Here is a 24,529-nt window from a genome sequence, read left to right on the forward strand (position 1 = left end):
GACAAAACTCAAATAGAATTTGAAAATCCAAGAAAATATTTTAAAGGGGAACATTATCACCAAACCTATGCAAGCATCAATATATACCTTGATGGTGCAGGAAAAAGACCATGTATTTTTTTAACCGATTTCCGAACTCTAAATGGGTGAATTTTGGCAAATTAAACGCCTTTCTGTTTATCGGTCTTTTAGGTGACGTCACCGAGGTAACACACCCGCCATTTTAATTTTCAAAACATTACAAACACCGAGTCTCAGCTCTGTTATTTTCCGTTTTTTCGACTATTTTTTGGAACCTTGGCGACATCATGTCTCGTCGGTGTGTTGTCGGAGGTTGTAACAACACTAACAGGGATGGATTCAAGTTGCACCACTGGCAAGAAATCTGCTGCCAGACCCCCATTGAATGTGCCAGAATGTCTGCACATTTGACCGGCGATGCTAAGACAGACATGGCACAGAGATGTATGGATAACCTGCAGATGCATTTGCAACGATTAAGTCAACGAAATCACAAAGGTGAGTTTTGTTGATGTTGTTGACTTATGTGCTAATCAGACATATTTGGTCACGGCATGACTGCCAGCTAATCGATGCTAACATGCTATGCTAATCGATGCTAACATGCTATTTACGCTAGCTGTATGTACATTTGAAACTAGATACCCACATTTAATGCAAAACAAACACTTACCAATCGACGGATTTAAGTTGCTCCAGTGGGACAAGATGCAAAAGTCCTGACCGTTTGGTCCGCACATTTTACCGGCGATGCTAATAAGGCAGCCATGCTATGGGCCACTTCATTAGGTACAACCATGCTATGGCCGAATAGCGTCAATAGCTATTCGCTCAATAGCTTCAATTTCTTCTTCAATTTCGTTTTCGCTATCTGCCTCCATACTCCGACCATCTGTTTCAATACATGCGTAATCTGTTGAATCGCTTAAACCGCTGAAATCCGAGTCTGAATCCGAGCTAATGTCGCTATATTTTGCTGTGGTAATCGCCATGTTGTTTGTATTGGCAGCACTGTATGACGTCGCATTGCAAATAGCGAAAATCAAGAACTTTCAAGCTTTTTTTAGGGATATTCCAGGAGGTGTAAAATTTTGAAAAAAACTTTGAAAAATAAAACAAGCCACTGGGAACTGATTTTTAATTTTTTTCAACCCTTTTGAAATTGTGATAATGTTCCCCTTTAAAGACTTGGTCTTCACTTGTTTAAAAAAAAATCATTTATTTTTTTACTTTTCTTCTTATAACTTTTAGAAAGACCATTTTAGAGAAAAAATCCAACCTTAAAAATGATTTTAGGATTTTTAAACACATATACATTTTTACGTTTTAAATTCCTTCCTCTTTTTTCCTTACAATTTAAATTAATGTTCAAGTATTTTTTTTTTAATTGAAAAGAATAATAAATACATTTTAATTTAATTCTTCATTTTAGCTTCCGAATATTTGTAAAATATTTCTTCAAACTTATTATGATTAAAATTCTAAAAAATTATTCTGGCAAATCTAGCCCTTCACATTAATCAGTACCCAAGAAGTAGCTCCTGGTTTCAAAAAGGTTGGTGACCCCTGCACTACAGGCTCTTCTCACTCATTCTTGTCTCTCCTTCTCACAGACAGCAAGCGCACCTTCTTACATACGTCACATCATACGTCACATACGTACACGCCCTCGCGGAGCAAAGAGGTAGCAGCATGGGTAACGTTAGCTGTGATGCTAGCGGAGCCGTGCGAGTGGTAATACGCGAGAAAGAAGGTGCGAATCTGGTAACAAATGAAGGAATCATTAATTCCCACGAAAAACAGCAGGGGGTCCATTGTCTGGCGGTGGTTTGGCTTCAAGTGGGAATATGTCGAACCGACAACCGTAATTTGTCAAGTCTGCGGCAAGTGTTGCTACCAAAAGTAGCATCATTTGAAAAGTCGCCTGCTAGAGAATGAAGAGTGCTTACTCCACATGTCAACATCTCCATTAGGTGCCACACCATCAAAATGCCGAGGCAAACATTTCCAGATCGACACCGTATGAAAAAAATTGTCAACAGAAGGAGATAACGTCCACAGTAAACTACCACATAGCGAAGGACGAACACTATTTGATTTCCTATTATGCAGCTCATTTTTCTTTGACAGTTATTGAAATATCTTGTGTGACATCATGCACAAAAGTGCACTTTATTTGTTCTAAACTATTGTAGTGGTGTTCTGTACAAAAAGTGCACTTTAATCTAGTGTTGTTTTGATATGTCATCTTAGTGACATCATGCACAAAAGTGCACTCGTACCTTGTTATAAAATGTCTCTGACAATCTTGCACTTTATTTTGGAAATGACATGAATGTTTGTGCCACTGCTTAAAAACTGTTTAATAAATACACTTTTGGTCAATGGACTTAGTTGTGATTTCCCTCTCTGCATGAAAGTTTAAAATTAATGCAGGGGTGTCAAACTCAAATACAGAGTGGGCCAAAATTCAAAACTGAACAAAGCCGCGGGTCAAGATTGAACAAATAAACCTTTTAATAGGGACCCAAACAAGTTTTGCATTGAACATTGAACAAGCAAGTAACAGTAACAGTAACTTTATAGTGAAATGCAAAATCGAGCTTCAAATAATAATAATAATAATAAAAAAAATATCAATGGCTTTTCAAATAAAATTTAAATACAAATGTAATGCCTCTTTTCTATTTGCAGCCTTCTAAGGTAAATATCAAAATATATTGTAGCGTCCCGAAAGAGTTAGTGCTGCAAGGGGGGTTCTGGGTATTTGTTTTGTTGTGTTTATGTTATGTTACAGTGCAGATGTTCTCCCGAAATGTGTTTGTCATTCTTGTTTGCTGTGAGTTCACAGTGTGGCGCATATTTGTAACAGTTGTAAAGTTGTTTATACGGCCACCCTCAGTGTGACCTGTATGGCTGTTGACCAAGTATGGGTTGCATTCACTTATGTGTGTGTAATAGCCGCATATATTATGCGAGTGGGCCTGCACGCTGTTTGTATGGAGGAAATGCAGACGTGACGACAGGTTGTAGAGAATGCTAAAGGCAGTAAGGCACGCCCTCAATATTGTTGTCCGGGTGAAAATCTGGAGAATGCGTGCACCGGGAGATTTTCGGGAGGGGCAGTGAACTTCGGGAGGATTGGCAAGTGTGAGAAATTGCGGTGTTACAGCGGCATCGCCGCTGTGTAATAACGGCGGGCCAGCTGTAATGCTAATTTGATATTGCCTCAAGGGCCAAATTAAATTAGGGCCAGAGTTTAACACCCATGTATTAATGCAATATGAAGAAGAATGTTTTAATGTAGACACATGGAATCATCATACTGCTGTGATTATATGCATCAAGTGTTCATTCATGCTAAGGCAAAATATCGAGATATATATCGTGTATCGCAATATGGCCTAAAAATATCCCTCCATCCATTTCCTACCACTTGTCTCAAAAGGCCATATCGCCCAGCCCTACGTCAAATTTATTTGAAAAGTTATTCGTACTAACGTTGCATACTTTGGATACCAATAAGATATACAAAATAAAACCAGAAGGTTTTGTGAGTAACAGGTTCTTACTTTGAGAAGGGTGGCTGCTTCCATTGGAGTCGTCATGTGACCTCTCTTCATATTCCTTTAGTATACGACCATAATGATACCTATGCAAGGGCGTGAGAGGGATGGTATTCAATTCTCATATATATATATATATAAATATATAACTACAAATATTATTGAATCATGCTATAAAAATGTTGGCAAACTTGTGTCATCAGTGGGAGGTGAATCAGCATGTGGGACAAAGGCAAACAAAAGTATGAAACCAGTAAAGCTTCTTAAACGTTTTTTTTTTCTCTTCCTAGTCAAATGCAGCGGGATGACGGAGGTGGCGTGCTCTCGGAAAACAACGGGCCAATTTATGACACGATCGGTTGCGCAAACGGGGCTCAGAAACAACTATGTGAAGGGGAGGAGGGTTTGAGCACAATTGTGAGGAAGGGGGGGATTAGAAGATGAATGGAGGAGCTTGAATGATAGAATGAGCACAAAACTATTGATAAGTTTCACTCAAATGTTTCTATAAACCAGTCTTTTTCAACCTTTTTTAACCTCTTAAGGCCCAAGCTGTTTCTTACATGCTTTTTTAAATTTCTCTTTGGGTTTATTGGACCCGAATTAGAATAAAAACTAAGAATCTTCTTTTTATATCTTATTTTTACACCCTAATTAAAATAAAAACTAAGAATCATCACTTTTTTTTTTTCCAAATTCCATTGAACGTTATACTCTTCTGACACCACCAGATGGCAGTATAAGTGTCCACATAAGTGGCCATAAGGCCCCAATTCAGTAGTGTACACAATTTTGGAAATAAGAGCTAAAAGGTGCTGTCCACGCATGTGGCCACTAAGCCTTTATTAAGCCGAGGCACATTTTTTTCATTGAAGAAATTCGGAAGCACACCACCAGCAGATATCATTAAAAAGTGAAACTCAGTAGACAATAAAAAGTCCATCCATCCATCCATGTTCTACTGCTTATTACCTTTTAGGGTGGCGGGAGGCGCTGGCGGCTATCTCAGCTACAATCGGGCGGAAGGCGGGGTACACTCTGGACAAGTCGCCACCTCATCGCAGGGCCAACACAGATAGACAGACAACATTCACAGTCACATTCATACACTAGGGCCAATTTAGTGTTGCCAATCAACTTATCCCCAGGTGCATGTCTTTGGAAGTGGGAGGAAGCCGGAGTACCCGGAGGGAACCCACGCATTCACGGGGAGAACATGCAAACTCCACACAGAAAGATCCCGAGCCTGGGATTGAACCCAGGACTGCAGGACCTTCGTATTGTAAAGTCATTGTCGCAATTCTCAGATATGACTTTAAAGCATAACAAAGCGAGCATCACTATAGCTCTTGTCTCAAAGTAGTTTTTTTGGGTGTTTTAGTTCTTGTCTTGTGCTCCTATTGTGGTGGCTTTTCCTGTTTTGTCTGTATTTTCCTGTTGCAGTTTCATGTCTTCCTTTGAGCGCTATTCCCCGCACCTGCTTTGTTTTAGCAATCAAGACTATTTTAGTTGTTGCCGTCCTTTTTCGTGCGGACATTGTTGATTGTCATGTCATGTACAGGATGTACTTTGTGGACGCCGACTCTACTCCACGGTAAGTCTTTGCTATTGTCCAGCATTCTGTTTTTGTTTACTTTGTAGCCAGTTCTGCATAGGCTTCCCTCAGCTTCAAAGCCTTTTCTTAGGGGCACTCACCTTTTGTTTGTTATTGGTTTAAGCATTAGGCACCTTTTTACCTGAACGCTGCCTCCCGCTGTCGTCTGCCTATTGTGATCTCGAAAAACTATCGTCGTCCCACACGACCTGTTCCCGACATCTACAAAGCAATTAGCTACCGGCTGCCACCTACTAATATGGAAGAGTATTACACGGTTACTCTGCCGAGCTCTAGACAGCACCGGCACATTATTTTTGCGGATTATAATTAATGGTTTGCAAAAAATATTTTTAACGAAATTAGGTGAAATGACATAATCTCCCACGGCACACCACGCTTCACACTTTGAAAACTCCTGCAGTCAAGCTAAAACACTCCGAACAGGAACACTAGCACTGTTAGCACGGACACTAGTGCGAAAACCACTGTGAACACAACAATTGTGTTTCTGTTGAACTACTAACGCTTATTGCTAGCACTAAAACAACTCTGGGAAGCAATGTTAGCACCGACATGAGTGCTAAAGCAACCACGGACAGTAACGTTACCGCAGGAGCTCGGCTAAAATAGCTGCACAGTAGGGGTGTAACGGTACACAAAAATTTCGGTTCGGTACGTACCTCGGTTTAGAGGTCACGGTTCGGTTCATTTTCGGACAGTAAGAAAACAACAAAATATACATTTTTGGGTTATTTATTTACCAAATTTGTAAACAATGGCTTTTTCCTTTTAACATTGGGAACACGATAATAATTCTGCCCACGTTAATCCACATTAAACTGCCTCAAGTTGTTGCTTTGATTAAATCACATGACAAAACCTTTCTTCTACATATAAAAAGTGCAACATTTAACAGTTTCCATTGAAACTGTTTAATGTCAACTCATCATGCTTAATTTATTACAGCATTTGGGAAGCCTTTAGTTGACTTTTATTATGTAAATGTTGTATTTTTATCAACATGTGATAGCAGGGACCCTGCTATTCAAAACTAGGCTGCTACATTACTAATGATTCATGTAACTATAGCTGAAAAATAGTACAATTGCAATAGGAGAGACTATTCATCCCTAAACACAATAGAATTAAATGAAATAACAGACAGACAGGGTTTTGCTGCCCCTAACACACACACACACACACACACACATAGTAAAATGAGCAAACGTTACGCTAAAAGCTAATTAGCCTTCACCTCAAGCCTATACTGTGAGCGAGCTGAGCTGCAGTTTAAGTTTCTAGAAGGTCAACGGGCTCATAGTGATGTTTGTAATAGTTGTGACTGGGAAGTCTTTAGTATAATTTGGGTAGAATCCGCTCCTCCCCTGCTAAACGAATATCTCTGCTCGATGCTAAAGCAGACTACATCGCCCTGAGGTCTGAATACGCACTGCTGATTGGCTTTGTATGTAACAAATCAGATCGTTGTGTGGGCGGGACAATGAGGCAGAGACAGAGGCAGAAAGCAGAGCAGCTTTTGAAGACTTCTGCTTCCGAACTCGTTTGATACGCCCGCGTGCCGAACCGAAACCCCCGTACCGAAACGGTTCGATACAAATACACGTACCGTTACACCCATACTGCACAGTGATGTTAGCACCGATGCTAGAATTACAACAGTGAACAGAAATATTAGCACTAGTGCTAACACAACATAAGAGCACCTTTATTTGGTTCTAACATAATACAGACCAATAAAGCAGGTAATTCAGATAGCAATGATAAAGAATATTCAAATGTTTTTGACATTATTTGTTAGTTTGTTTAATATAATCATATAGCTGGCAAAACACAAAAACAACTAGGTGAGGCAATTCCTCAAGGGAATTGCGTGTGAATGGTCCAATGCTAACGTTGAACTGAAAACCTGGAATTTTTTTGGGAATTGTTGAAGTAGAGCACACAATTCCCAGTTTGGATCAGTTTGAATGAGATTAAAAATGTAGGGTTTGTGGAACTTCGAAGAAGTCAAGTCAAGTCAGCTTTATTTGTCAATTTCTTTACATGTAAAGACATACAAAGGAATCGAAATTTTGTTTCTCACTCTCCCATGCGTAGACAAAAAGAAAAGAAAACCCAACAGTAAAGTGCAACGTGAATATGTCTACCTACTAAAGTGACAATATACATAGTTCCTGTTGTTTTTAAATAGGATATGGCTGTAAACAATGAGTGTTTTATCAATAGTGCAAATACTTATGATATACTTAGCAGCAGATGTGTGCAATTTTGCATAGTCATTTTTCTGTGGTTCATGAGGTTTAGAGCTCAGGTTGTTCCGGGGAGGGGGATTTCAAAGTCCTGATCGGGCTGAGGATTGAGGGATTGAGGGGGTGGCGCATGGTAAAAGCTGTTGGTGAGTCTGGTGGTGCGAGAACGGAGGCTCTTGTATCTTCTTCCAGAGGGATGGAGGCTGAACAGGTTGTGTGCGGGGTGGCTTGCGTCACTCACAATTGTGAGTGCTTTGCGGGTGAGGCGGGTGGTGTATAAGTCCTGAAGAGATGGGAGTGGTGCACCAATGATTTTCCCAGCTGTTTTCACGATGCGCTGCAGGTCTCTTCTGTTGTGTTGATGCAGCTAGAAAGGATGCTGATGACACCCAACTCTACATGCCCCTAAAGCTGACCAACACGCCGGATTGTAGTCAGCTGGAGGCGTGTCTTAATGAAATTAAACAATGGATGTCCGCTAACTTTTTGCAACTCAACGCCAAAAAAACGGAAATGCTAATTATCGGTCCTGCTAGACACCGAACTCTATTTAATAATACAACTCTGACATTTGACAACCAAACAATTAAACAAGGCGACACGGTAAAGAATCTGGGTATTATCTTCGACCCAACTCTCTCCTTTGAGGCACACATTAAAAGCGTTACTAAAACGGCCTTCTTTCATCTCCGTAATATCGCTAAAATTCGCTCCATTCTGTCCACTAAAGACGCTGAGATCATTATCCATGCGTTTGTTACGTCTCGCCTCGACTACTGTAACGTATTATTTTCGGGTCTCCCCATGTCTAGCATTAAAAGATTACAGTTGGTACAAAATGCGGCTGCTAGACTTTTGACAAGAACAAGAAAGTTTGATCACATTACGCCTGTACTGGCTCACCTGCACTGGCTTCCTGTGCACTTAAGATGTGACTTTAAGGTTTCACTACTTACGTATAAAATACTACACGGTCTAGCTCCATCCTATCTTGCCGATTGTATTGTACCATATGTCCCGGCAAGAAATCTGCGTTCAAAGGACTCCGGCTTGTTAGTGATTCCCAAAGCCCAAAAAAAGTCTGCGGGCTATAGAGCGTTTTCCGTTCGGGCTCCAGTACTCTGGAATGCCCTCCCGGTAACAGTTCGAGATGCCACCTCAGTAGAAGCATTTAAGTCTCACCTTAAAACTCATTTGTATACTCTAGCCTTTAAATAGACTCCCTTTTTAGACCAGTTGATCTGCCGTTTCTTTTCTTTTTCTTCTATGTCCCACTCTCCCTTGTGGAGGGGGTCCGGTCCGATCCGGTGGCCATGTACTGCTTGCCTGTGTATCGGCTGGGGACATCTCTGCGATGCTGGGATGGTTTCCTGCTGGCTCCGCTGTGAACGGGACTCTCGCTGCTGTGTTGGATCCGCTTTGGACTGGACTCTCGCGACTGTGTTGGATCCATTGTGGATTGAACTTTCACAGTATCATGTTAGACCCGCTCGACATCCATTGCTTTCCTCCTCTCTAAGGTTCTCATAGTCATCATTGTCACAGACGTCCCACTGGGTGTGAGTTTTCCTTGCCCTTATGTGGGCCTACCGAGGGTGTCGTGGTGGTTTGTGCAGCCCTTTGAGATTTAGGGCTATATAAGTAAACATTGATTGATTGATTGATTGATTGAATGGTGCCTCTGTAAAAAGTGGTCAGGATGGGTGGTGGAGCACTTGCCTGCTTTAGTTTTCGCAGGAAGTAAAGGCGCTGTTGGGCCTTCTTCACCAGTGATGCGGTGTTGGTGGTCCATGACAGGTCCGCACTGATGTGCACCCCCAGGAATTTGGTGCTCCTTACTCTCTCCACTGCAGCACCACCGATGGTCAGTGGCAGGTGTTGAGTCTGGCCTCTCTGGAAATTGACAACAATCTCTTTTGTCTTGCTGACATTCAGCAAGAGATTGTTGTCCCCTGCACCACGTGGTCAGGAGGTCCACCTCTTTCCTGTAGTGAGTCCACCAGAGTTGTGTCGTCCGCAAACTTAACGAGGTGGTTGGAGCTGTAGGTTGGTGTGCAGTCATGTGTCAGTAGAGTGAAGAGCAGAGGACTGAGCACACAGCCTTTTGGAGCCCCTGTGCTCAGGGTGATGGTGCTTGAGGTGTTGTTACCAACACGTACTGCTTGCTGGCCTCGGACTAAGGAAGTCGAGCAGCCAATTGCAGAGTGAGATGCTGAGGCCCAGTTTGCCAAGTTTGCAGGTGAGTTGTTGTGGTATTATGGTGTTTTGTTCTGGTCGTGGAACTGTGGACCAGCTCTATACTCTCGGCAGGGTTCTTGAGGGTGCATGGGAGTTTGCCCAACCAGTGCCACATGTGCTTTGTGGACTTGGAGAAGGCATTCGACCGTGTCCCTCGGGAAGTCCTGTGGGGAGTGCTCAGAGAGTATGGGGTATCGGACTGTCTTATATTGGCGGTCCGCTCCCTGTACGGTCAGTGCCAGAGCTTGGTCCGCATTGCCGGCGGTAAGTCGAACACATTTCCAGTGAGGGTTGGACTCCGCCAAGGCTGTCCTTTGTCACCGATTCTGTTCATAACTTTTATGGACAGAATTTCTAGACGCAGCCAAGGCGTTGAGGGGTTCCGGTTTGGTGACCGCAGGATTAGGTCTCTGCTTTTTGCAGATGATGTGGTCCTGATGGCTTCATCGGACCAGTATCTTCAGCTCTCGCTGGATCGGTTTGCAGCCGAGTGTGAAGCGACCGGAATGAGAATCAGCACCTCTAAGTCCGAGTCCATGGTTCTCGCCCGGAAAAGGGTGGAATGGCCTCTCCGGGTTGGGGAGGAGACCCTGCCCCAAGTGGAGGAGTTCAAGTACCTAGGAGTCTTGTTCACGGGTGGGGGAAGAGTGGATCGTGAGATCGACAGGCGGATCGGTGCGGCGTCTTCAGTAATGCGGACGTTGTACCGATCCGTTGTGGTGAAGAAGGAGCTGAGCCGGAAGGCAAAGCTCTCAATTTACCGGTCGATTTATGTTCCCATCCTCACCTATGGTCATGAGCTTTGGGTCATGACCGAAAGGATAAGATCACGGGTACAAGCGGCCGAAATGAGTTTCCTCCGCCGTGTGGCGGGGCTCTCCCTTAGAGATAGGGTGAGAAGCTCTGCCATCCGGGAGGAACTCAAAGTAAAGCCGCTGCTCCTTCACATCGAGAGGAGCCAGATGAGGTGGTTCGGGCATCTGGTCAGGATGCCACCCGAACGCCTCCCTAGGGAGGTGTTTAGGGCACGTCCAACCGGTAGGAGGCCACGGGGAAGACCCAGGACACGTTGGGAAGACTATGTCTCCCGGCTGGCCTGGGAACGCCTCGGGATCACCCAGGAAGAGCTAGACGAAGTGGCTGGGGAGAGGGAAGTCTGGGTTTCCCTGCTTAGGCTGTTGCCCCCGCGACCCGACCTCGGATAAGCGGAAGAAGATGGATGGATGCTGAACTGAAATCTATGAACAGCATTCTCACATATGAGTGTTTCTGATCCAGGTGGGTGAGGGCTGGGTGGAGGGCAGAGCAGATTGCATCCTCTGTAGATCATCTGGCTCGGTATGCAAACTGGAATGGGTCCAAGGTGGGGGAGGAGGATTGATTTGATATGTGACATGACCAACCGTTCGAAGCTTTTTATGATGATGGATGTCAGTGCCACAGGACGGTAGTCGTTAAAACTTGACGGGGATTATGTCTTTGGCACAGGTATGATAGTGGCGGTTTTGAAGCATGTGGGGACAATGGCTTGCTTCAGGGAGGTGTTAAAGATGTCTGTAAAGACGTCCTTCAGCTCCTCTGCGCAATCCTTCAGCACACTACCGGGGATGTTGTCTGGGCCTGCTGCTTTCTGGATGTTGATGGTAGAGAGTGTTCTCATGTCCCATTCCAAAAAATGTGGGAATTTTGGAATAAGCGGGAATTTTCTGGAGAATGGTAAAAAACTTGTATAGTCTGAATGAGTTGAAATGGTTGGTGTTGGAATTTTTCAAATTGGTCGAGAAAGGTTGAAGTAGTAACATGTTGAATAGAGAAATTGTATAACGGGATTCCTGGAATATTGGGAAAACCGGGAATTTTTCCAGTTCAAAAAACAACTTTGTTCTTTGTCCCGATTAAGAGGAATGTTTTGACAGTGGAACGATTTGAGGAACTTTGAAGAATGTCCCATTCCAAAAAATGTGGGAATTTCGGAATAAGCGGGAATTTTTTGGAGAATGGTAAAAAACTTGAATGGTCTGAATGAGATGAAATGGTTGGTGTTGGAATTTTTCAAATTGGTTGAGAAATGTTGAGGTAGTAACATGTTGAATAGAGAAATGGTATAACGGGATTCCTGGAATTTTGGGAAAACCGGGAATTTTTCCAGTTCAAAAAAAATCTTTGTTCTTTGTCCCGATTAAGAGGAATGTTTTGACAGTGGAACGATTTGTGGAACTTTGAAGAATGTCCCATTCCAAAAAATGTGGGAATTTTGGAATAAGCGGGAATTTTTTGGAGAATGGTAAAAAACTTGTATAGTCTGAATGAGATGAAATGGTTGGTGTTGGAATTTTTCAAATCGGTTGAGAAATGTTGAAGTAGTAACATGTTGAATAGAGAAATTGTATAACGGGATTCCTGGAATTTTGGGAAAACCGGGAATTTTTCCAGTTCAAAAAACAACTTTGTTTTTTGTCCCGATTAAGAGGAATGTTTTGACAGTGGAACGACTTGTGGAACTTTGAAGAATGTCCCATTCCAAAAAATGTGGGAATTTCGGAATAAGCGGGAATTTTTGGGGGAATAGTAAAAAACTTGAATTGTCTGAATGAGATGAAATGGTTGGTGTTGGAATTTTTCAAATCGGTCGAGAAATGTTGAGGTAGTAACATGTTGAATAGAGAAATGGTATAACGGGATTCCTGGAATTTTGGGAAAACCGGGAATTTTTCCAGTTCAAAAAACAACTTTTTTTTTTGTCCCGATTAAGAGGAATGTTTTGACAGTGGAACGATTTGAGGAACTTTGAAGAATGTCCCATTCCAAAAAATGTGGGAATTTCGGAATAAGCGGGAATTTTTGGGAGAATAGTAAAAAACTTGAATTGTCTGAATGAGATGAAATGGTTGGTGTTGGAATTTTTCAAATCGGTCGAGAAATGTTGAGGTAGTAACATGTTGAATAGAGAAATGGTATAACGGGATTCCTGGAATTTTCGGAAAACCGGGAATTTTTCCAGTTCAAAAAACAACTTTTTTTTTTGTCCCGATTAAGAGGAATGTTTTGACAGTGGAACGATTTGTGGAACTTTGAAGAATGTCCCATTCCAAAAAATGTGGGAATTTCGGAATAAGCGGGAATTTTTGGGAGAGTAGTAAAAAACTTGAATGGTCTGAATGAGATGAAATGGTTGGTGTTGGAATTTTTCAAATCGGTCGAGAAATGTTGAGGTAGTAACATGTTGAATAGAGAAATTGTATAACGGGATTCCTGGAATTTTGGGAAAACTGGGAATTTTTCCAGTTCAAAAAACAACTTTGTTCTTTGTCCCGATTAAGAGGAATGTTTTGACAGTGGAACGATTTGTGGAACTTTGAAGAATGTCCCATTCCAAAAAATGTGGGGATTTCAGAATAAGCGGGAATTTTTTGGAGAATGGTAAAAAACTTGTATGGTCTGAATGAGATGAAATGGTTGGTGTTGGAATTTTTCAAATAGGTCGAGAAATGTTGAGGTAGTAACATGTTGAATAGAGAAATTGTATAACGGGATTCCTGGAATTTTGGGAAAACCGGGAATTTTTCCAGTTCAAAAAAATCTTTGTTTTTTGTCCCGATTAAGAGGAATGTTTTGACAGTGGAACGATTTGTGGAACTTTGAAGAATGTCCCATTCCAAAAAATGTGGGAATTTCGGAATAAGCGGGAATTTTTTTGGAGAATAGTAAAAAACTTGAATGGTCTGAATGAGTTGAAATGGTTGGTGTTGGAATTTTTCAAATCGGTCGAGAAATGTTGAGGTAGTAACATGTTGAATAGAGAAATGGTATAACGGGATTCTTGGAATTTTGGGAAAACCGGGAATTTTTCCAGTTAAAAAAAAATCTTTGTTCTTTGTCCCGATTAAGAGGAATGTTTTGACAGTGGAACGATTTGTGGAACTTTGAAGAATGTCCCATTCCAAAAAATGTGGGAATTTCAGAATAAGCAGGAATTTTTTGGGAGAATGGGGAAAAAAACTTGAATGAGATGAAATGGTTGGTGTTGGAATTTTTCAAATCGGTCGAGAAATGTTGAGGTAGTAACATGTTGAATAGAGAAATGGTATAACGGGATTCCTGGAATTTTGGGAAAACCGGGAATTTTTCCAGTTCAAAAAACAACTTTGTTTTTTGTCCCGATTAAGAGGAATGTTTTGACAGTGGAATGACTGAAAGGCGTTGAAAAATGTGGAATGAGTAGTTGCCAGAAAAAAGGGTGGAAGTAGGGCTATGGAAAACCAGGAATTCTGGAAAATCCTGGATTTTTCTATAACTTGGAAAAAGGTAGTTTGAATTTCCAGAATGGTGGAATATGTTAATGGTAAAACGGTTTGAATCGTTTGAAAAATGCGGAAATAGTGGAAGTTTGAAAAATGGCCAATTCATTTTGAATGGGAAAATGGGAAACATTTTTTGAATTGTTTAAGTACAGCACATAATTCCTGAACAAGCTGAATATTTTGAAGCTGGAACACTTCGAATCAGATGAAAAATGTGGAAGTTTCCCTAAATTTCTCTAAATTTGGGAAAAAGCGCAATTCTTTTTTTTAAATGGTAAACCAGGAATTCTAGAAAAACCTGGAATTTTTTTGAACTTGGAAAACGGTAGTTTAAATTTCCAGGATGGTGGAATGTGTTGAGGGTGGAACGGTTTGAATCTGTTGAAAAATGCAGGAATAATGGAAGTTTGAAAAGTGTTCAATTCATTTTGAATGGGAAAAATTGAATTTTTTTTTTTTAATTGTTTAAGTACAGCACATAATTCCTGAACAAGGTGAATATTTTGAAGCTGGACCACTTTGAATCAGATAAAAAATGTGGAAGTTTCCCTAAATTTCTCTTAATTTGGGAAAAAGCGTAATTCTTTTTTTTAAATGGTAAACCAGGAATTCTAGAAAAACCTGGAATTTTTTTGAACTAGGAAAACGGTAGTTGAGGGTGGAACCGTTTGAAGCGGTTGAAAAATGCAGGAATAATGGAACTTTGAAAAGTGGTCAATTCATTTTGAATGGGAAAAATTGATTTTTTTTTTTTAATTGTTTAAGTACAGCACATAATTCCTGAACAAGCTGAATATTTTGAAGCTGGACCACTTTGAATCAGATAAAAAAATGTGGAAGTTTCCCTAAATTTGGGAAAGAGCGTAATTCTTTTTTTAAATGGTAAACCAGAAATTCTAGAAAAACTTGGAATTTTTTTGACCTTGGAAAACGGTAGTTGAAATTTCCAGGATGGTGGAATGTGTTGAGGGTGGAACGGTTTGAATCTGTTGAAAAATGCAGGGATAATGGACGTTTGAAAAGTGGTCAATTAATTTTGAATGGGAAAAATGGCCCGGAAAACCTGGAATTCTGGGAAATCTTAGAATTTGTCAACGGAAAGCCCGCGATTCCCGAATTCTGAACAGTTTCAAGTTGGAACGGTTTGAATCGGGTGAAAAATGTTTAAGGTAGAGCGTGCCAAAATCTATATGTCAGATCCTACCAAGCAGAAGGCTTGTAAAACTCCTATGTGTACAATGAGAGGCGACATGAAGGCGTCTGTTTCTTTCTTCTACTGTAATCCACAGGAAGATTTTATCTTGACCCAAGATCTACAAAGCGGAGAGGAAGCTGGGCCTGACTCCACTCCAGGGATTTTTTCTTTAAACTGCTTTACGACCTCTTCTTTGAAGTGTTTTTAATCAAAGGTGACGGCTGTTTACAACCCCCCTCCTTTAGAAACAGCTGTTGCCATGTAATCAGGGAAAGTCCAAGTAAAAGAGGATGCGTACAATCTTTCAACAGAGCGTGGTGAGACAGACGTTTCTACTCAATTGAGCCAAATTGAATTCTGTCTGTTTAATTCCTTGCTTCTTGTCTTGTTTAATCAGTGTTTGAACCTGACACTAGAGAAGAAGATTTTGAAGTTCAATAAATAGATGAATGTTGGAGTAGATAACCCATATGTGTTATCTAATAACGAGCTAACAAATATGTCATTTTTAAATGGTATCAGCTTATGATGGTGACAAAATCAGTACATCAACATGATAGCCCTAACCCAACTCTCTAAATCAGGGGTCGGGAACTTTTTTGGCCGAGGGAGCTATGAAAGCCAAATATTTCAAAATGTATTTCAGTGAGAGCCATATCATACTTTTTAACACTGAATGCAACTAAATGTGTGCATTTTTAGAGTATAATAAGACTTTTATTATTCTTAATAACATTGTTATTCTAAAGCTAACCAATAATAAATAAAATGTCATGTCTGTTGATCATGTTTTTGTTTGGCCATGTGCTGTTTGTCCTTTGGACTCTTTAAGTTCCTGTTTTTTTCCACTCCCTTGTCTGGTTTCCTTGGTTACTCATTTTGTCCACCTGTCTCTGGTGGACAAAATGCCCGCTCACCTGCTTCCCGAGCACTAATCAGAGGCAGTATTTAAGCTTGTCTTTGCCAGTCAGTCGCCCTGGCGTCAATGTGATCTTTTCTTGCTCTGTGCTGACTTGTTTCATGCCTTGCCATAGTGTCGTGCTTCATGCCATGCCAAGTAAGTTTTGTTTGATTTATGTTCTTAGTCTGTTTATGCGTTAGCTTTGTTCCTTAGCCCAAGTTGTGCCTCCACTGTGAGAGATTTTTGTTTGTATCTTTTTTTAGTTTAAATTAAATCATGTTTTTACCTAAATGCCATGTCCCGAGTAGTCCGTCTGCCTTCCTGGGGGAACGACCCTGCAGCAAGCTGCGACCCCCCCATCGTGACATAAAATACTTCTTACCACTAATGCGACTTCTTGAACAGGTGCGGTAGAAAACGGATGGATGGATTTAAATGCATGAGAATGTTTTATATTTTATTTTTAGCACTGTGATTACCAGCGAAATTATTCATAATTATCGTGTTAAGCAATGTCAGCTAAGATTTATCTGAGAGCCAGATGCAGTCATCAAAAGAGCCACATCTGGCTCTAGAGCCATAGGTTCCCTACCCCTGCTCTAAATAGTCCAACTGTTGTTAACAATTTTTGGAAGTAAAAAAATTATAAACGGCACATTCAGATCTTTCCGTTTAGTACCTCATGGTGACCACCGTTTCAGTCCAGTCGGGCTGCTGGCTCTCCCATTCGTCGACGGTGACCCAGTTTGAGCTCTGCAGCGCGATCCTCGCCATAGCAATCCTGTGCTTCGCCGGCGCCAGGCCTTGCTTCCCGTAGCTGTCACTCACCGGAGACACGATGCCACCCACCACCTGGTACTGGCCTGGAGGGAGAGAATTGTCATTCAGTTTTTCTAGGTCAGGAGAGTTGACGCCGACGCGGAATGTATTTAGAGTACACATCTTGTTATTTCAAAGTTGGTAAGCAATCACCACACATACTTGAATCTTGCAGTCTTTAAAGACTTGAGGAGTAAATACATGCCGCTTTAAGAAGAACAAAAAAATAGAATTGTATTTGTTTTGAATTCCGATACATTTTGAACTTCAACAAATATATACAGTAATTAAAACAAGAGCTGACAAGTGATTATTCTTAGTAATCAGATGAATCACATTTTTGAACTGTGATTCATCAATCAATCAATCAATCAATGTTTATTTATATAGCCCCAAATCGCAAATGTCTCAAAGGACTGCACAAATCATTACGACTACAACATCCTCGGAAGAACCCACAAAAGGGCAAGGAAAACTCACACCCAGTGGGCTGGGAGAATTCACATCCAGTGGGACGCCAGTGACAATGCTGACTATGAGAAACCTTGGAGAGGACCTCAGATGTGGGCAACCCCCCACCCCCTCTAGGGGACCGAAAGCAATGGATGTCGAGCGGGTCTAACATGATACTGTGAAAGTTCAATCCATAGTGGCTCCAACACAGCCGCGAGAGTTCAGTTCAAGCGGATCCAAGACAGCAGCGAGAGTCCCGTCCACAGGAAACCATCTCAAGCGGATCAGCAGCGTAGAGATGTCCCCAAGTCCTCGAATTTTAACTTTTTCAGGTCAAGGCAAGTGCTGCCTTATAGAAGGGCTCATATTTTAGGGCAGCAAGGCAAGTTAGACGGGCACAAAGGCAAAAATTATTTTCTTTAGAGGCCGAGGCTCCAAAACAGGGGTAGGGAACCTGTGGTCTATTTTGATGACTGCATCTGGCTCTCAGATAAATCTTAGCTGACATTGCTTAACGCGATAATTATGAATAATTTCGCTGGTAATCACAGTGCTAAAAATAACGTGCAAAATACAAAACATTTTCATGCATTTAAATCCATCCATCCGTTTCCTACCGCACCTGTTCAAGAAGTTGCATTAATAGTAAGAAGTATTTTATGTCACAATGGGGTGGGGTGGGGGGGGGGGGGGGGTGGGGGGGGGGGGGGGGGGGTTGCAGCTTGCTCCGGGGTCGTTCTCCCAGGAAGGCAGACGGAGTACTCGGGACATGGCATTTAAGTAAAAACATGATTTAATTTTAACTAAAAAAAATATACAAACAAAAATTGCTCACAGTGGAGGCACAACTTGGGCTAAGGAACAAAGCTAACGCATAAACAGACTAAGGACATAAATCAAACAAAACTTACTTGGCATGGCATGAAGCACGAAACTATGGCAAGGCATGAAACAAGTCAGCACAGGGCGACTGACTGGCAAAGGCGAGCTTAAATACTGCCTCTGATTAGTGCTCGGGAAGCAGGTGAGCGGGCATTTTGTCCACCAGAGACAGGTGGACAAAATGAGTAACCAAGGAAACCAGACAAGGGAGTGGAAAAAAACAGGGACTTAAAGAGTCCAAAGGACAAACAGCACATTGCCAAACAAAAACATGATCAACAGACATGACATCTGATTTATTATTGGTTAGCTTCAGAATAACAATGTTATTAAAAAGAATAAGAGACTTATTATACTCTAAAAAATGTTGGTCGTACTCATAAATGCACACATTTAGTTGTATTCAGTGTTAAAAAATATGATATGGCTCTCACGGAAATACATTTTGAAATATTTGGCTTTCATGGCTCTCTCAGCCAAAAAGGTTCCCGACCCCTGCTCCAAAGCATGCATGCCAATATATAATAAACTGTTTTTATGATTCATTATTAATATCAACTTGTCAGCTTTTTGTCATCATATCCTTTACCTCTATCTTTACATTTTAAAGTTAAAAGTACCGATGATAGTCACACACACACTAGGTGTGGTGAAATTTGTCCTCTGCATTTGACCCATCACCCTTGATCACCCCCTGGGAGGTGAGGGGAGCAGTGAGCAGCAGCGGTGGCCGCGCCCGGGAATCATTTATGATGATTTAACCCCCAATTCCAACCCTTGATGCTGAGTCCCATTTTTTTATAGTCTTTGGCCGGGGTTTGAACTCACAACCTACCGATCTCAGGGCGGACACTAACAACTAGGCCACTGAGTTTTGATAGAGGAAGGTATCATTTATCTTATTTATTTATTTTTTAAGTTATGTACATTAGCAAGGAGGTAATGAGTCCCATTTTTATAGTCTTTCGTATGACTCAGCCGGGGTTTGAACTCCCAACCTACCGATCTCAGGGCGGACACTCCAACCACTAGTCAAGGGTTGGAATTGGGGGTTAAATCACCAAAAATGATTCCCGGGCGCGGCCACCGCTGCTGCTCACTGCTCCCCTCACCTCCCAGGGGGTGATCAAGGTTGATGGGTCCAATGCATAAAATAATTTCGCCACACCTTGTGTGTGTGTGACAATCATTGGTACTTTTAACTTTAAAATGTAAAGATAGCGGTAAAGGATATAATGACAAAAAGCTGACAAGTTGATATTAATAATGAATCATAAAAACAGTTTATTATATATTTGCATGCATGCTTTGGAGCCTCGGCCTCGAAAGAAAATTGTGTTTTCTAAAACTGAACTGGCTGCAAAGTAAACAAAAACAGAATCCTGAACGACAGCAAAGACTTACTGTGGTGCAAAGAAGGCCTCCACAATGTACGTCCGAACATGACATGACAATCAACAATTTCCCCACAAAGAATGATAAAAAAACTACTCAAATATTCTTGATTGCTAAAGTAAAGTAGATGTGGGAAATATCGCTAAAAGGAAGACATGAAACTGCTACAGGAAAATACAAAAAAAAAGAGAAAAAGACCCCAAAATAGGAGCGCAAGACAATAACTAAAACACCACAGAGAGGAAAACGGCAAAAAACTCAAAATTAGTCAGATGTGACAGGTCATGACAGTACACCTACTTTGAGACAAGAGCTACAGTGATGCATGCTTGGTTATGCTTTAAAATCATACCCAACAATTGCGACAACGACTTTTTACTGTCAACTGAGTTTCGTTTTTTAATGATTTCTGCTGGTTGGGTGCCTCAGGGTTTTTTCAACGCAAAAAATGTGCCTTAGCTCAAAAAAGGTCCCATTAGCCTATTGCTTATATAACTGAATCCGTGCAGATTTGGGCATATTTTAACAGGTTCACAGGCAAATATATAAGCGATTACGCTAAATATGCTTTTTAGTTTTTGTTATGAAAATGGACATGGAAAATACGGTGGATTGGACCAACAATCACAATATTTATTACAAGGACTTAACATGTTGTTAGTTTATTTGCACAAGCAAGTCTTCTTGTTACATTTAAGCATAGCAACCACAGAAGAACATTAGCAAATGCGATCTCTTGTCCTTTTCCTACATTTATTTTTTGCTATCAAACACTACTATTATAGTTGAGAATAAACTGGATTGCATCACAAAAAGTTTGTCAAACAAATCAAATGTCCAAACATTTTACAAAGTGATCTCTGCAGACACGAGCATGTTCCGAATTGTATTCCACAAGATGATGAAGTAGGGCTGGGAGATATTGCCTTTTTTTTGATATCGCAATATTTTTAGGCCATGCTGCGATATACGATATATATTACGATATTTTGCCTTGGATGAACCCTTGATGTATATAATCACAGCAGTATGATTATTATACTGTATGTGTATACATTAAAACCTTCTTCATACTGCATTCATATATGCTACTTTTAAACTTTCATGCAGAGAGGGAAATCCCAACTAAGTCAATGGACCAAAAGTATATTTATTAAAGTTATTAAGCAGTGGCACAAACATTCATGTCATTTCCAAAACATAAGGTGCAAGATTGTCAGAGACATTTTAAGTGTCAAATAAAAATGAGCTGCATAATAGGAAATCAAATAGTATTCGTCCCTCACTATGTGGTATGTCACTACGGTTATTAAATTCTCTTCATTCTCTAGCGAGTGACTTTTCAAATGATGCTACATATTAGCAGTAATGCTACTTTTTATAGCAACGCTATTGCCCCACACTTGACAAATTACGGTTGTCTGTTCGACATATTCCCACTTGAAACCAAACTACCGCCAGACGATGGAAACCCTGCTGTTTTTATTGGGAATTAAGTCTTCCTTCATTTGTTACCAGATCCGCATCTTCTTTCTCATACCGCTACGTTAGCAGCTAACGTTAGCCACGCCGCTACCTCTCTGCTGGGCGAAAGGTAGCTGTTTTTATTGGGAATTAATTCTTCCTTCATTTGTTACCAGATCCGCATCTTCTTTCTCATACCGCTACGTTAGCCACGCCGCTACCTCTCTGCTGGGCGAGAGGTAGCGGTTTTTATTGGGAATTAATTCTTCCTTCATTTGTTACCAGATCCGCATCTTCTTTCTCGCATGGCTACGTTTGCAGCTAACGTTAGCCACGCCGCTACCTCTCTGCTGGGCGAGGGCGTGTATGTGACGTATGACGTGACAGTTGTAACGTATCTAAGAATGTGCGCCTGCTTGTCCGTGAGGAGAGACAGGAAAGAGTGAGAAGAGCCTGAAGTGTACGATAGCAGCTAAAAGCTACTGCGTGAGAACTAGAGATGCGCGGTTTGCGGTCTCATCCGCGGAGTCCGCGGATAAACCGCGGGTCGGGCGGTTGACATGACGAAAAAATAGATTTTAAATTAGATTCGGGCGGGTGGCGGTTGAACCATCCGGAAATATTTGATATACATGGTCCAGGGATCGGTATCCTTTGCCATTCAAAGAGCCATTTAAGACCCATGTCATAAAGCGAAGAAGACAATAGGAGACGCTATTATTCTCTTGAATGTCTGCCGACAGTAACCCAGATAATAATTATTAGGGCGTGTTATGAAGCCCTTGGCTTTGTCGCCTTCGATCTGGTGGTCAATCCAGCATCATGTTGTGTGTGGCTTCCAAGGTGATATAAACAATTTTAACACTCTTAGTAATATGCGCCACGCTGTGAAGCCACACCAATTAAGTACGACGGTAAGGTGGGAGGGGTCGGGGGCGCAAAATATATTCAGGAAGTGTCACAGATACAAAGGATTATGGGTATTTGTTGTGTTGCGTTTATGTTGTGTCACTGTGAGGATGTTCTCCCGAAATGTGTTTGTCAATCTTGTATCGTGTGGCTTCACAGCGTGGCACATATTAGTAAGTGTTAAAAGTTGTTCAAATCACAACCATCAGTGTACTCTGTATCACCCAGTATGCCTTTCAATCTTGTATGTGTGATTGAGGAAGCTGCACACAACATGTTGCCGGACTAACAATCGACTCGTACATGTTGTTGAAGGTGTCTAAGGCAATGGCTTCACAGCACGCCCATATTCTTTTCATCAGGATGAACGCTATTGGAGAGTCGCGGGAACGTTAGAGGCTCCAATTATCTTCATTACTCTGTGAAACAGGTTTAAATAGCTCTGTGAGTGGTAAAGGCGGTCGACCTCTGATATATTTCAGCGGGCGGTTGGCGGGCAGGTACGGTCCTGATAAAATGTTGGTTCGGGTGAACAGCGGATGGCTGACGACTTTGGTGATGCGGATATAATTGCCTATCCGCGCATCTCTAGCGAGAACATATACTCGAATATTACAATATAGTCATTTTCTATATCGCACAGAGACAAACCCGCGATATATCGTATATATCGCCCAGCCCTATGATGAAGTGATATTTTTTAATACGTTTAGTTCTGCTCTCAAACACTACTAATATAGTAGAGAATAAACTGGTTTGCATCTGTGGAGAATGCATATACTTTTAAGGGTTCTTCCTTTATTCATAGTCATGTTTAAAGCAGCTAATATTTTTCCAATACTCTTTTTGCTTGTATCTTATGTCCACAAGTAAACTCTGTGCTTTACCTTAAAGGGGTTGCAATGTGGGAGTATAGCATACTCCCTTTTTGCCTTATCAGTATTAGAACAATGAGGCTGTATTCCTTTCTGGGCAAGGTGGGGGCTGTTTTCGTATTCAATAGGTTGTCTCTTTCCGTTTGGCTTTCAGACCGCTTCTAGATGCCGCTATTAACGGACTGTAGGACTGGTCTCCTAAAGCTTTAGTAAAACTTAATAATAATCCTATTCTGTCTTGATGGTCCTTCTTACTCTGCATATATGTCATCTGAAAGAATTTGGGATTGACCAGTGACTTATATTCCCTCAAACCAATCAAATGTTCAGACAAACATTTTACAAAGTGATCTCTGCAGACACAAGCATGGTCCGATTGTATTCCACAAGATAATGAAGTGATATTTTTAAGAGACATTTTTTTCCGTTGCACTTTTATTTATTCCTGACTTTATTACCTGTTATGAACCACATCTTTCAGGACTCTTGAGAGATATTTCCTATCTCTCTATACCAGGGGTCGGGAACCTTTTTGGCTGAGAGAGCCATGAAAGCCAAATGTTTCAAAATGTATTTCCGTAAGAGCCATATAACCTTTTTCAACCCTGAATACAACAAAATTCGTGCATTTTTAAGTATGACCAACATTTGTAGAGTATAATAAGTCTCGTATTCTTTTTAACAACATTGTTATTCTAAAAGTTAACCAATAATAAATATAATACTTCTTACCATTAATGCGACATCTTGAACAGGTGCGGTAGAAAACGGATGGTTGGATTAAAATGCATGAGCATGTTTTATAATTTGAACGTTATTTTTGAAACTGTGATTACCAGCGGAATTATTCATTACTTATCGTGTTAAGCAATGTCAGCTAAGATTTATCTGAGAGCCATATGCAGTCATGTGGCTCTAGAGCAGGGGTGCCCACATTTTTTCTGCAGGCGAGCTACTTTTCAATTGACCAACTCGAGGGGATCTACCTCATTTATATATATCATTTATATTTATTTATTTATGAAAGAGACATTTTTGTAAACAAGTTCAACGTGTTTAATGATAATACAAGCATGTGTAACACATATTGATGTCTTTCTTTCACAAAGACAAGAATATAAGTTGGTGTATTACCTGATTCTGATGACTTGCATTGATTGGAATCAGACAGTAATGATGATAACGCCCACATTTTCAAATGGAGGAGAAAAAAAGTTGTCCTTTCTGTACAATACCACATGAAAGTGGTTGGTTTTTGGCATCTAATTCATCCAGCTTCCATACACTTTACAAGAAAAACATTGGCGGCAAATTCCGTAGCTTGCTTGATTGACATTCACGGCACCCGAGGGTCTTGTGAGATGACGCTGGCTGCTGCCAGTTCATTATTATGAAAAAATGACCGAGAGGAAGGCGAGAAACACTTTTTATTTCAACAGACTTCCGCGCCGTCCCTTCCGTCAAAACTCTAAAGGCCGACTGCACATTTCCTATCTTCACAATAAAAGCCCTGCTTCATGCTGCCTGCGCTAACAAAATAAGAGTCTCGGAAAGCTGGCGTGCACAAGTGATGTGCACGCCAGCTTTCTGAGGGATCGCTTGTGCACGCCAGTTTTCCGAGACTCTGTATTTAGTTAGCGCAG

At 41.1% G+C, this 24,529-nt stretch overlaps 1 protein-coding gene across 1 annotated transcript in view; it reads right to left on the bottom strand.

Moving 5' to 3' along the window:
- LOC133568898 (nicotinamide/nicotinic acid mononucleotide adenylyltransferase 3-like) overlaps positions 1-24,529 on the bottom strand; it is a 59,808-nt gene that overhangs the window by 30,099 nt on the left and 5,180 nt on the right. Inside the window, exons 3-4 of the mRNA XM_061921092.1 lie at positions 16,769-16,952; positions 3,594-3,673 (exon numbers count right to left, since the gene is read on the bottom strand). Coding sequence (XP_061777076.1) covers positions 3,594-3,673; positions 16,769-16,952 — 264 coding nt within the window. The remainder of the gene's footprint in view (positions 1-3,593; positions 3,674-16,768; positions 16,953-24,529) is intronic.

The sequence above is a fragment of the Nerophis ophidion genome, linkage group LG14 (assembly GCF_033978795.1).
Source record: "Nerophis ophidion isolate RoL-2023_Sa linkage group LG14, RoL_Noph_v1.0, whole genome shotgun sequence".
Classification (NCBI taxonomy): domain Eukaryota; kingdom Metazoa; phylum Chordata; class Actinopteri; order Syngnathiformes; family Syngnathidae; genus Nerophis; species Nerophis ophidion.